Source organism: Hylobates moloch, unplaced genomic scaffold, assembly GCF_009828535.3.
Source record: "Hylobates moloch isolate HMO894 unplaced genomic scaffold, HMol_V3 SCAFFOLD_10, whole genome shotgun sequence".
Lineage (NCBI taxonomy): Eukaryota > Metazoa > Chordata > Mammalia > Primates > Hylobatidae > Hylobates > Hylobates moloch.
In genome coordinates, this window is record NW_026652285.1 from 50,292,726 (window position 1) to 50,305,705 (window position 12,980).

Sequence of the window (12,980 nt, forward strand, 5' to 3'; positions counted from 1 at the left end):
AAAAGCAAAACTAAGATTTTAAATGTTTCACTAAAATTCATGATGCTATATGGTAACATTTCCCTAAAAAGTCAGTAATGTAACTTCTATCTTCAGCAATTGAACAAAAAAATGTGATACATTTAAGAGCTTTAATTTTCCATTCTTTAGTATTTCAGTATTATGGAGCTTCTTGAATCAGTTGATATGATGACACAAAATCTGCCATACAGGAAGTTCAAACCTGACGTGCCTCTTCACCACCATGCCAGAGAATGGTAAATACCTTGAATTTTTTTTTTTTTTTAAGATTTTAGAAATACAACATAAAAATAAACTTCTCGACTTCAAGAATAATCTTTAAGATATACCATTTTTAAGGTCTGATACAAACCATAATTGATTTATAGCTAGAAATATATGTAGCTGCTTTAGCTTATTGAGTTAATGAAACTGATTTAAGGGATTCTTCCTAACACAGTTTACAACTTGAGATGCTCAAATGCCATAGTTTTCATTTACTATATATAGACGGGTCAGTATATTTAGAATTATTACAAAAACAAATCCTAGTTTGTTTTCTTGCATTGTCTCTCCCCAACCCCCACCTCAACTTCCCTATCAGATATGCTGAACCAGTATTATTAAACCTGTATTTTAAAACCTAAAAATGTTATGGAGTCTATGCAGGATAATCCCATTTTAAAACTCAAAAGTCTTGTTATTCCAGTTTTTAAGCTATTCCCTAGTTTCTGGAAGTTACAATTACTCTTTCAGTTGACTATTTCAGTTATTATTCAGATGACTAAATGTTATTTGCCAATTAATGCCTTAACAGTTCTCGCGTAGAACTATATTTAACAAAATGAAATGATTTTGCTTATTTTCACTTAAGAAAGAGGAAAGATTAACATTGAATGGATTATTAATGCAAATGGAGTTGGGTAAAAAGGAAGTACTCAGATAATATATCATTTTCCTAATCTTTGTATTATAGTTATGTATGTTGTTAGAGTAGCAGCAATGTCAGTAATGCTTCATACTGTTGATTTGAGGGTGTTAAATGTTTTTCTTTTTTTTAACTAGGTGGGCTTATGCTATACATGGTGTTCTTGAAGTAAATGTTTGCCCCAGGTTACAGATGTGGTCATGGAAGCATATTAGAAAACATAGGCAAAAAGTGAAGCAATATAAAGAACTGTATAAAAAAAAGTTAACAAGTAAGAAGCCACCTGGTGAACTTCTCGTCTCTTTGGAGGTTAGCATTTAAAAAGAAATTGTTGAATGTTTTATACTACATAGCTCCTTATTGGTCTTCAGTGACTAATACTCCCTACCTTTTATTCCAATTTTTATTGACCTTTTCATCTCTTTTACTTAGACTTTTTTGTACTTCTGTTCTTAACTTCAGCTGGATAATACAAGTTTTGTTGAAATTCTCCTGTGAGCTTTTGAAATTTGAGATTATTCTCAATCTGAAGGAATTTGGATTCATTGAAATAGTAACTTGAAACCTCTGTTGATTATGTCATTTTTAACCTCAAAAGTCTAAATAGTGTTTGCTACACTGATTCCAACTTCTCTGTGTTGGTTTCAAAGCCTTTTATGTGTCACCACTACATTTTCCCTATGTTACAATCTGACCGTGCACTAATTTAATGTTTCCTATCCTCTGTATATTTAATGCTCATTCTTATAGCCACGCCTATGCTCATAAATGCTACCTGCCTTTATCTCTGTACCTACTCAATTCTACTCATCCGTGAAGTTCTACTCAAGTCTTAGTGCTTGCATGAAAGTCTCTGAATTTTCTGCTTATACAGAGCCCTTTTTCTCTTAATTTTTGTGGTATCTCTAGTCTCTACCAGTAATTTTACATTTAATTATCTATCTTGAGATATTATTTTTGTATTAATCTTGTCTTTTAGCATTATGACATATTTCAAGAGGGACTGTTATACAAATCGATGAACTATAGCCTAGAGAGATTAAGGGGAATTAGTCTCTTGAAGTTAATGTAAACATTCTGGATCCAGAATGAATTTCTAATTCATAGATTAGATTGACTTTTACTTTTATTTTCAATGTGGGAGACTTTATGAAGACCTAGGGCTATTAGGAATGCTTGGGCTTAAAGTCTTTGGGGGATGAGTTCAGGTTTTCTTAGTCTTGAATCGTAACCTGAGTCCTCCAAGTCTGGATAGAAGAACTCTGAATAAGTTATTATGAAATAATAATAGGTTGTAGTTACTTCTCTTGGGGGAAAAATAGTTTGAGCATGAAATTCTCAAAAGTAATTATGGGTAAGTCAAGATAGCTGTGATGAAAGATTTAGCTAATCTCAGCTTATTTCAATAGCTATGACAACTATGAAAAGTGTTAAGTATTAAAAACAAGTTTTAAGTGTATCTGGGTCTACTTGAAATACAGGCATACTTCGCTTTATTTTACTTTGCAGACATTGTGTTTTTTACAAATTGAAGTTTTGTGGCAACCCTGTCTGGCAAATCTGTCGGCACCATTTTTCCGATAGCATTTATTCATGTCTATGTGTCACATTTTGGTAATTCCCACAATATTTCAAACTGTTTCGTTATTATTATATCTGTTATGATGATCTATGATCAGTGATCTTTGCTGTTACTGTTGTAACTGTTTTGGGGTGCCACAAATTGCATCCATATAAGACAGCTGTTAAGTTTAGACTAAAGCTGCCTCTTTACGTATTTTAAGTTTGGCCTAAAGGTTTCTCTGTACGCCATGAACTATAGCTTAAATGGAAGTGTAAACAGACTAGTCAACTCTTGTGCCAATCACCAAGTTTTGGTCAATCACATGTGGCCAGTTGTTCAAACCGTGTTCAAATAAGGTGAACACTAAGCTATAAGCAAACCAGCTGTTTCTGTACCTCACTTGCATTTTCTCTATGTCACTTTCCTTTTTCTGTCCATAAATCTTCCACCGTGTGGCTACACCAGAGTCTCTGAGCTTCTTCTGGCTCTAGAGGCTGCCGGATTTGCAAATTGTTCATTGCTTAATTAAATCTTTTAAATGTACTTCGGCTGAAGTTTCTATTCTAACACAGCAGACTTAATAAATGTTGTGCGTGTTCTGACTGTTCTGCTGACTGGCTGTTTTCCTGACTCCCTCTCCTTGGGCCTCCTTATTCCATGAGATAAAATATTGAAATTAGGCCGATTAATAACCCTGCAAAGGCCTCTAAGTGTTCAAATATAAGGAAGAATCATACGTCTCTCACTTTAAATTGAAAGTTGGAAATGATTAAGCTTAGTGAGGAAGGGATGTTGAAAGCAGAGATAGGCCAAAAGCTAGGCTGCTTGTGCCCAGTGGTTAGCTGAGTCCTGAAGGAAATTGAAAGTGCTATTCCAGGGAACACATGAATGATAAGAAAGTAAAACAGCCTGATTGCTGATGTGGAGAATGTTTTAGTGGTCTAGATAGATGAAATCAGCTACTGCATTCCTCTAAGCCTTATCCAGTGCAAGGCCCTAAACATATTCTCTTCAATACTATAAAGACTGAGAGAGGTGAGGAAGCTGCAGAAGAAAAGTTTGAAGATAGCAGAGATTGGTTCTTGAAATTTAAGGGAAGAAGCTGTCTTTATAACATAAAAGCGTAAGGCAAAGAAGAAAGTGCTGATGGAGAAGCTGCAGCAAGTGATCCTGAAGATCTAGCTAAGATCATTGATGAAGGTGGCTATACTAAACAGATTTTCAGTGTAGGTGAAACAGCCTTTTACTGGGAGAGGATGCCATCTGAACTCTCCTAGCTAGAGTGAAAAAGTTAATGTCTGGCCTCAAAGCTTCAAAGGACAGGCTGACTCTCTTGCTAGGTGCTGATGTAGCTAGTGATTTCAGGTTGAAGCCAGTGATTCTTTGCCATTCTGAAAATCTTAGGGCCCTTAAGAATATGCTAACTCTACTCTGCCTATGCTCTATACACGGAACAGCAAAGCCTGGATGACAACATATCTGTTTACAACATTTTAAACCCAAGCTCAGACGTACTGCTCAGTAAAAAAGATACTTTTCAAAATATTATTGCTAACAGACAATGCACCTAGTCACCAAAAGCTCTGATAGAGATATACGAGGAGATGAATGTTGTTTCCATGCCTGCTAACACCATATCTGTTCTGCCACCCATGGATTGAAGAGTAATTTTAACTTCCAAGTCTTATTATTTAAGAAGTACATTTTGTAAGATGATAGCTGCCTTATGAAATAGGTAGTTATTCCTCTGATGGATCTGGGCAAAGTAAATTGAAAACCCTCTGGAAAGGATTTGCCATTCTATATGCCGTTAAGAATATTTGTGAATCATGGGTGGACGTCAAAATATGATCACTGACAGGTGTTTGGAAGTTGATTCCAACCCTCATGGAAGACCTTGAGAGGTTCAAGATTTCAGTGGAGAAAGTCACTGCAGAAGTGGTGGAAGTACCAAGAGAACTAGAAATGGAGCCTGGACATGTGACTAAATTGCTACAATCTCGTGATAAAACTTTAACCAATGAGGAGCTGCTTCTTATAGATGAGGAAAGAAAGTGGTTTCTTGAGATGAAATATACTCCTGGTGAAGATGAGAACATTGTTGAAATGACAATTAGAAATTTACATGAAATTAGTTGATAAAGCAGCAGTGCCGTTTGAGAGGATTGACTTCAATTTTGAAGGAAATTCTGTAAGTAAAATGCTATCAAACAGCATTGTAAGCTACAGATAAATCATTTGTGAAAAGAAGGGTCAACTGATGTGGCAAACTTCAGTTAAGGAATTGCAATAGCCACCCCAACCTTCAGCAATCACCACCCTGATGAGTCAGCAGCTATCAACATCGAGGCAAGATCCTCCACCAGCAAAATACTACAACTTACTGATGGCTCAGATGATTGTTAGCATTTTTTATCAATGAAGTATTTTAAAATTAAGGTATTTATGGTTTTTTTTTAAGACAATGCCATTGCACCCTTAATAGACTATAATGTAGTATGAACATAACTTTTATATGCACTGGAAAACCAAAACATTTGTCTGACTCTTGCCTTACTGTGGTGATCTGGAACTGAACCTGCAGTATCTGTGAGGTATGCCTGTATCTTAATGATAACATACAGGCTGTATACATAATATGAAGGATTTATGATTATACATCTATGTGTAGATTTTTTTTGAGACAGGGTCTCGCTTAGTCACCCAGGTTGGAGTGCAGTGGCACCGTGACCCCTCAGACTTAAGCTGTCCTCTCATCTCAGCGTCCTAAGTAGCTGGGACTACAGGCATGTGCCACCATGCCTAGCTAATTTGTATATGTTTTGTAGAGGTTTTGCCATGTTGCCCAGGCTGGTCTGGAATTCCTGAGTTCAAGTGATTCGCCTGCCTCAGCCTCCCAGAGTGTTGGGATTACAGGCATGAGCCACTGTGCTTGGCCTTGTAATTATATTTTTAGTTGAAAATGTAACCAATATGTTTACCCTTATCTGTAGTTTAAACCCAAATAAAATCGTTTTAAACAATGCATGTATGTATTTTAATATGTTTATAACTTGAAGAGTTTGGAACTCTTTTATGCATAATATGTATGATTTCATTTTTCAAAAAATTACTCTCTAATTTACTAATTTCCATGCTGATATATGTTCAAGCATTGCTTCCCAGAATTTAACATATGTATTATATTGCTGAATGTTCTGTTGTTTGCTTCCTATTATATCTTTTCTTTAGTGCAGCCATTTGATAGATTATGTGCTTAAGTTATTTATGTAAAGTTGTTTTTGTAAAGTTAACACATTTTTGTTTATATTTTTCAGGAGTTGGAAAAAACCTTGGATGTCTTTAATATAACTATAGCTAGACAGCAGGCAGAAGTTGAGGTAATTCTTGGCTTTTCAATTAGTAAAAATAATTCTGAATTCCATATAGATATGACAGATGTGATATTATTAATCTCATACTGTAACATATTGTTTCCAAAAAATGGTTCAATTTGCTTTTTAGTATAAGAAAATTGTTTAATATTTTTTGGCACATCCATTTAAATCAGACAGATTTCTATGGGAAACAACCTTTCTAAATATTTGGGCTTTTCAAATATTCAGTTATGAAGGTAAAAGCCAATTTATTTTTTTTCAATCATCATTTCTTATAAGATGGTGGAAAAACTATGTGGTACTCCTAAATTCTTATGTTTGACTAACGTTGCAGTTACTGTGTTCTGTTATTAATGTGTATGTTGTTGACATTCATTTTGCTCGAGGATAAGTTTTCAGAATGTCTTGCTTATATTTGTTTCAGTTGCTAAATAAAGGATAATGTGTCATTTATTTGAAAATGTATTCATTTTTAGGTAAAGAAAGCTGGATACAAAATTTACAAAGAAGGAGTAAAAGATCCAGAGGATAATAAAGGGTGGTTTAGCTGGCTATGGTCTTGGTCAGAAGAAAATACTAATGAACAGCAACCAGATGTTAAACCTGGAAGTATGTCCATTTCATTTTACAGCATAGTTAATCACTGAGCATCAAAATAAAGTTTTGCCATTTTTTGCCTAAAGTAAATAGACATTGAAGTATATTTGTGTAATTATATATAAAGTTATTACAAATAAAATTATTAAAACATTGAAAATGTGTATTAGTTTAAAAATAAAAAATAATTTTAAAAATCATACTAGTGCTTACAAAAGAGCTTTATGCCCAGAGATTTAGTGAATGCATATAGCACAGTAATAAATAAATAAAAATTCTGAAGTGTTCTCCATTGTACATTTTTATTAAAGTTGTTTCTTGGAAAGATTTTTGATTTTTAACCAACAGCTTAAGAGTATAGCTTTGGAGTTTTAGAGACTTAGGTATATGTTTTAGATCTATCACTTATTAGCAGTGTGTCTCTGGCAAGTTATTTAAGTGCACTAAACCTCAGTTTTATCATCTATAACATGGGAGGAAATTACAATATTAATACTACCTACTTTTTATACTAAATGTGTTGATTAGCACAGTGCTATTGTCTAATATAGTCAGCCGTTTTTGAGCTCTTGCTTAATACAAATGTTATAAATTAATGTTGCTAAAGTTATATATTTAGCAATTTATATTTTGGATAATTATTTGTAAAATTGCCAGCCCCATTCAAACATTCCGTGTTTATGATTTCTTAAGAGCGTTCAAGAAAGTAAATTTCACATTCTGTTTATTAAAGGCAGATACATTGTGTTAATTTTATTGTTTTTATTTAAGAACATAAAGCACTTCTTTCTGATTTGTAGTTCTTGAAGAAATGTTGACACCTGAAGAAAAAGCTTTACTCTATGAAGCAATTGGCTATAGTGAAACAGCAGTTGATCCAACTTTACCAAAAACAGTAAGATGTTTTCTTGCCTTATATCTTAGAATTTATTTATTTATTTAGAGACAGGGTCTCACTCTGTTGCCCAGGCTGGACTGCTGGGTGTGGACTGCTGGGTGTGGTGTGATCTCTGCTGCCAGCCTTAACCTGGCCTCAAGCAATCCTCCCACCTCAGCCTCTTGAATAGCTGGAGCCACAGGCATGGGCCATCATGCTGGCTAATTTTTGTATATATATATATATTTATATATTTTTTTTGATAAGAGATGGGGTTTCGCCATGTTGCTCAGGCTGGTTTTGAACTTGTGAGCTCAAGCAATCTGCCTGCCTGGACTTCCCAAAGTGCTGGGATTATAGGCGTGAACCACTGCTCCTGACCTTATGCTTTGGAATTTAATGTTACATATGTCTATTTTTTAATCCTTTCAAAAATATATGTTACTGACTTGTTCTGTGATCTTTTTTCTGGGTCTGTAAAATTGCATTTATTTTAATTTCTAAGGTAGGGATAAATATTGTCTCTTTTTTTGGTGTTAATGTGATGATACTTGAAGAAATAAAATGTCCTTAAAATATTTGGTGGTTTTTGAAATGAATGTACTATAAGAATAAGATTATTTGTTATGCTTATATATATATCTTTTCATTTTATTCTTCTGAATATACCTTAGTTTGAAGCCTTGAAGTTTTTTGTCCACTTGAAAAGTATGTCAATTGTTCTAAGAGAAAATCATCAAAAACCTGAGCTGATAGATATTGTAATAGAAGAATTTAGCACCTTAATTGTGCAAAGACCAGGAGCACAAGCAATAAAGTAAGTATTAATTTATCTTCTTTTATCATATATGAAAAAACTTCACTGTGTTCTTAGACATTAGGTCACAATCCTAGTCTTTTGTAAAGAGCACTATAGTTTAATATATCCTTTTGTGGTTTCAGGAAACTTAGGTTTTTTTTTAATTGTTGAAATAATACATGTTCAGTAGAAAAACCACATTCCAGTGAAACATAGGGCATTAAAGAATAATACAAAAATGATCAACAACTACACTACACAAAAAGAAACAGCATTAACAATGTGGTTTTTATCTGAGAGTGTTTAGTTTTATTTTTTTAAAAATAGCTTTGAGATGTAATTCACATACCCTACAATTCATTTAAAGTGTATGATTCATTGATTTTTCACAACTGTATTGTATAGTAATTTCACGCTGGTATATTTACGAAGTTGTACAACCACCACCACTGTATTAGTCCATTTTCATGCTGTTAATGAAGACTTACCCAAGACTGGGAAGAAAAAGAGGTTTAATTGGACCAACAGCTCCACATGGCTGGGGAGGCCTCAGAATCGTCAGGGGAGGCGAAAGGCACCTCTTCCATGGTGGTGACAAGAGAAAATGAGGAAGATGCAAAAGCGGAAACCCCTGCTAAAACCATCAGCTCTCATGAGACTTACTCACTACCATGAGAACAGTATGGGGAAGCCACCCCCATGATTCAAATTATCTCCCACCAGGTCCCTCCCACAACACATGGGAATTATGGGAGTACAATTCAAGATGAGATTTGGTTTGGGACACAGAGCCAAACCATATCAACTACTATCTAATTCTAGAGCTTTTCTTTTTTTATTTTATTTATTTTTTTTGAGACAGGATTTCACTCTGTTGCCCAGGCTGGAGTATGGTGGCAGGATCTTGGCTCACTGCAGTCTCTGCTTCCTGGGCTCAGGCTAACCTCCAGCTTCAGCCTCCTGAGTAGCCATGACTACAGGCGCGAGCCACCAACACCTTGCTAATTTTTGGAATTTTTGTAGAGATGGGGTTTCACCATGTTGCCCAGGCTGGTCTTGAGCTTGTTGGCTCAAAGCAGTTCGCCAGCCTCAGCCTCCCGAAGTGCTGGAATTACAGGTGCGAGCCTGGCTCATTCGAGAATATGTTAACAACTCCCAAAGAAACCCTGTAACCATTAGCAGTCACTCCCAAGTGCCCCCTTACCCAGCCCTTGGCAACAACTAATTTACTTTCTATTTGAAAGGATTTGTCCATTTTGGACAGTTCATATGAATGTAGTCATACAATATCTGGTCTTTTCTGTTTGGCATTTTTCACTTAGCATGATGTTTTCAAGGTTCATCCTGTTGTAGCGTGAATTAGTACATTCCTTTTTATTGCCTAGTAATCTCTATTATGGACACATCACATTTTGTTTATCCATTTAACTGTTGAGGATATTTAGGTTGTTCCTTCTTTTTGGCTATTCTGAGTATTGCAGCTATGAATATTCATGAGTAATATTTTGTTTGGAGGTGGGTTTTAATTTTCTTGGGTATACACTTGGGGTGGAATTGCTGTCTCATATGCTAATACTATTTAACCTTTTGAGGAACTACCAGACTTTCCCAAAGCAGCCTCACCATTTTACATTTCCATGAACAGTGTATGATGTTTCCAGTTTCTTCATATCTTCATCAGCACTTGTTATTATCTGTTCTTTTGATTACAGCCATTCTAGTGAATATGAAATGGTATCTCACTGTGGTTTTGATTTGCATTTTCCTCATGGCTAAGGATTTTGAGCTATTTTTTTTTTGTGCTTATTGGCCATTTCACGTGCATATCTTCTTTGGAGAAATGTCTATTAGATTTCTTTTCCTATTTTATATTGGGTTGTCTTTTTATTATCGAGTTGCAAGAGTTCTTTATATATTCTTGATACAAATCTCTTATTAGATAAACAATTTTCAGTTATTTTCTCCCACTGTGTTTTCTATTTTTCTTAATGGTGAAGTCAAATTTATATATTTTTTTGTTACACATGCTTTTCATTATAACTCAGAAATCTTTGCCTACTCCAGTGGTACAAATATATACTCCTATATATTCTTGTAAGCATTTTATACTATTTCCTCTTATATGTAGGGTTAGAATCCATTTCGAGTTAATATTAATGTGTGGTGTGGGGTGGGGGATTCAGCTTCATTCTTTTTCATGAGATTATTCAGTTGTCCTAGCACCATTTGTTGAAAAAACTATTCTTTCCCCATTGAATGATCTTGGCAGCCTTGTCAAAATTTATGAGTTGATCATAAATCTAAGGATTTATTTCTAGACTCTTAATTCTAATCCCATTGTTCTATATGTCTAGCCTTATGCCAGTACCCTACTGTCTTAATTATGGTGGCTTTATAGTAGAACTTGTAATCAGGAAGTATGACTCTTCCAGTTTTGTTTTTTTGTTTTAGCTGTCCTGATTTCCTTAAACTTCTGTATAAATTTTAAGATTATGTTGTCCATTTATGCAAAAAAATAAGCTCAGATTTGATAAAGATTGTGTTGAATTTTGTGGATCAATTTTGGGTGTACTGAACAAATTATTCAGCACAAATTATTCAGCTACTCATCTAAGCAATATTAAGTCTTCCAATCCATGCACATTGGATGTCTTTTCATTTATTTAGATATTTTTAAAATTTGAACAATGTTTTACAGTTTTCAGATACAGTACACCTCTTATGTTAAATTTATTTGCAAGTATTTTATTGTTTTTGATGATATAAATGGAATTGTTTTCTTAATTTCATTTTGGATTATTATATGTGTATAGAAATACAATTGAGTTTTGTATACTGCACTTGTACCCTGCAACCTTGATGAACTTGTTTAATTAGTTTAATGAGTTTTTTTAGTTGATTCCTTAGGATTTTTTTATATACGTGATCATATAATCTGCAAATATAGTTTTACTTCTTCCATTCCAATGTAGATGCCCTTTCTTTTGTTTTCTTGCCTAATTGCCCTGGCTAGAACCTCCAGTAGTATTTTAAATAGAAATTATGAGAGTGGGCTTCTCTTCTTGTTTCTGTTCTTCGAAAGAAGTGTTCATCCTTTCACCATTATGATGTTAGATGTGAGTTAGGTGTGGTCTGCATCATTTTACAATCCCACCAGCAATGTACATGGATTCATATTTTTTCCATATCATTCCCAGCACTTGTTATTTTCTGTTTTTTTTTTTATTTTAAATTATAGCCATCCTTATGGGTGTTTAGTATCATATTGTGGTTTTGATTTGAATTTCCTTAATGACTAATGATGTTCAGCATCTTTTCGTGTGGATATTGGCCCTTTGTATAAGTTCATTGGGTCTATTTTTTAATTGAGTTATTTTTCATTTGTTGTTGAGATGTAAGAATTCTTTTGTATTCTGGATACTAAACCGCCACCGGTACATGATTTGCAAATATTTCCTTCTTTTCTTTATTTTGTCATTTCACTTCATTGATACCGTCCTTTGGTGTACAAAAGTTTTTAATTTTGAAGCTCACTTCATCTGGTCTTATATTTTGTTTTTCATGCTTTTGATGTCTTATCTCAGAAGGTTCACCTAAGCCAAGGCTGTGAAAGTCTACTCCAGTATTTTCTTCTAAGAGTTTTATACTTCTGTCTCTTACATATACGTTTATGACCTGTGTTGAGTTAATTTTTGTAAATGGCATAAGGAATCAGTACAACTCATTTCATTTGCATGTGGATATCCCGGTGTCCCCTCACACTTGTTGAAGACACTGTTCTTTCCTCAATGAACACTCCTGGTATCATTGTTGAAAATCAGCCATAGGGGATATCACCACCGATCCCACAGAAATACAATCTACCATCAGAGAATACTACAAACACCTCTATGCAAATAAACTAGAAAATCTAGAAGAAATGGATAAATTCCTCGACAAATACACCCTCCCAAGACTAAATCAGGAAGAGGTCGAATCTCTGAATAGACCAATAACAGGTTCTGAAATTGTGGCAATAATCAATAGCTTACCAACCAAAAAGAGTCCAGGACCTGATGGATTCACAGCTGAATTCTACCAGAGGTACAAGGAGGAACTGGTACCATTCCTTCTGAAACTATTCCTATCGATAGAAAAAGAGGGAATCCTCCCTAACACATTTTATGAAGCCAGCATCATCCTGATACCAAAGCCAGGCAGAGACACAACCAAAAAAGAGAATTTTAGACCAATATCCTTGATGAACATTGATGCAAAAATCCTCAATAAAATACTGGCAAACCGAATCCAGCAGCACATCAAAAAGCTTATACACCATGATCAAGTGGGCTTCATCCCTGGGATGCAAGGCTGGTTCAACATACGCAAATCAATAAATGTAATCCAGCATATAAACAGAACCAAAGACAAAAACCACATGATTATCTGAATAGATGCAGAAAAGGCTTTTGACAAAATTCAACAACCCTTCATGTTAAAAACTCTCAATAAATTAGGTATTGATGGGACGTATCTCAAAATAATAAGAGCTATCTATGACAAACCCACAGCCAATATCATACTGAATGGGCAAAAACTGGAAGCATTCCCTCTGAAAACTGGCACAAGACAGGGATGCCCTCTCTCACCGCTCCTATTCAACATAGTGCTGGAAGTTCTGGCCAGAGCAATCAGGCAGGAGAAGGAAATAAAGGGTATTCAATTAGGCAAAGAGGAAGTCAAACTGTCCCTGTTTGCAGATGACATGATTGTATATCTAGAAAATCCCATTGTCTCAGCCCAAAATCTCCTTAAGCTGATTAGCAACTTCAGCAAAGTCTCAGGATACAAAATCAATG

General features: G+C 34.7%; 1 protein-coding gene across 4 annotated transcripts in view; it reads left to right on the forward strand.

Annotated features, from left to right (window-relative positions):
* VPS13A (vacuolar protein sorting 13 homolog A) overlaps positions 1-12,980 on the forward strand; it is a 259,625-nt gene that overhangs the window by 44,940 nt on the left and 201,705 nt on the right. For all 4 annotated transcript variants that reach the window (XM_058445730.1, XM_032164338.2, XM_032164339.2 and 1 more), the window contains exons 12-17: positions 151-257; positions 1,066-1,237; positions 5,810-5,872; positions 6,346-6,478; positions 7,267-7,361; positions 8,018-8,160. In XM_058445730.1, the coding sequence (XP_058301713.1) occupies positions 151-257; positions 1,066-1,237; positions 5,810-5,872; positions 6,346-6,478; positions 7,267-7,361; positions 8,018-8,160 (713 nt within the window). The remainder of the gene's footprint in view (positions 1-150; positions 258-1,065; positions 1,238-5,809; positions 5,873-6,345; positions 6,479-7,266; positions 7,362-8,017; positions 8,161-12,980) is intronic.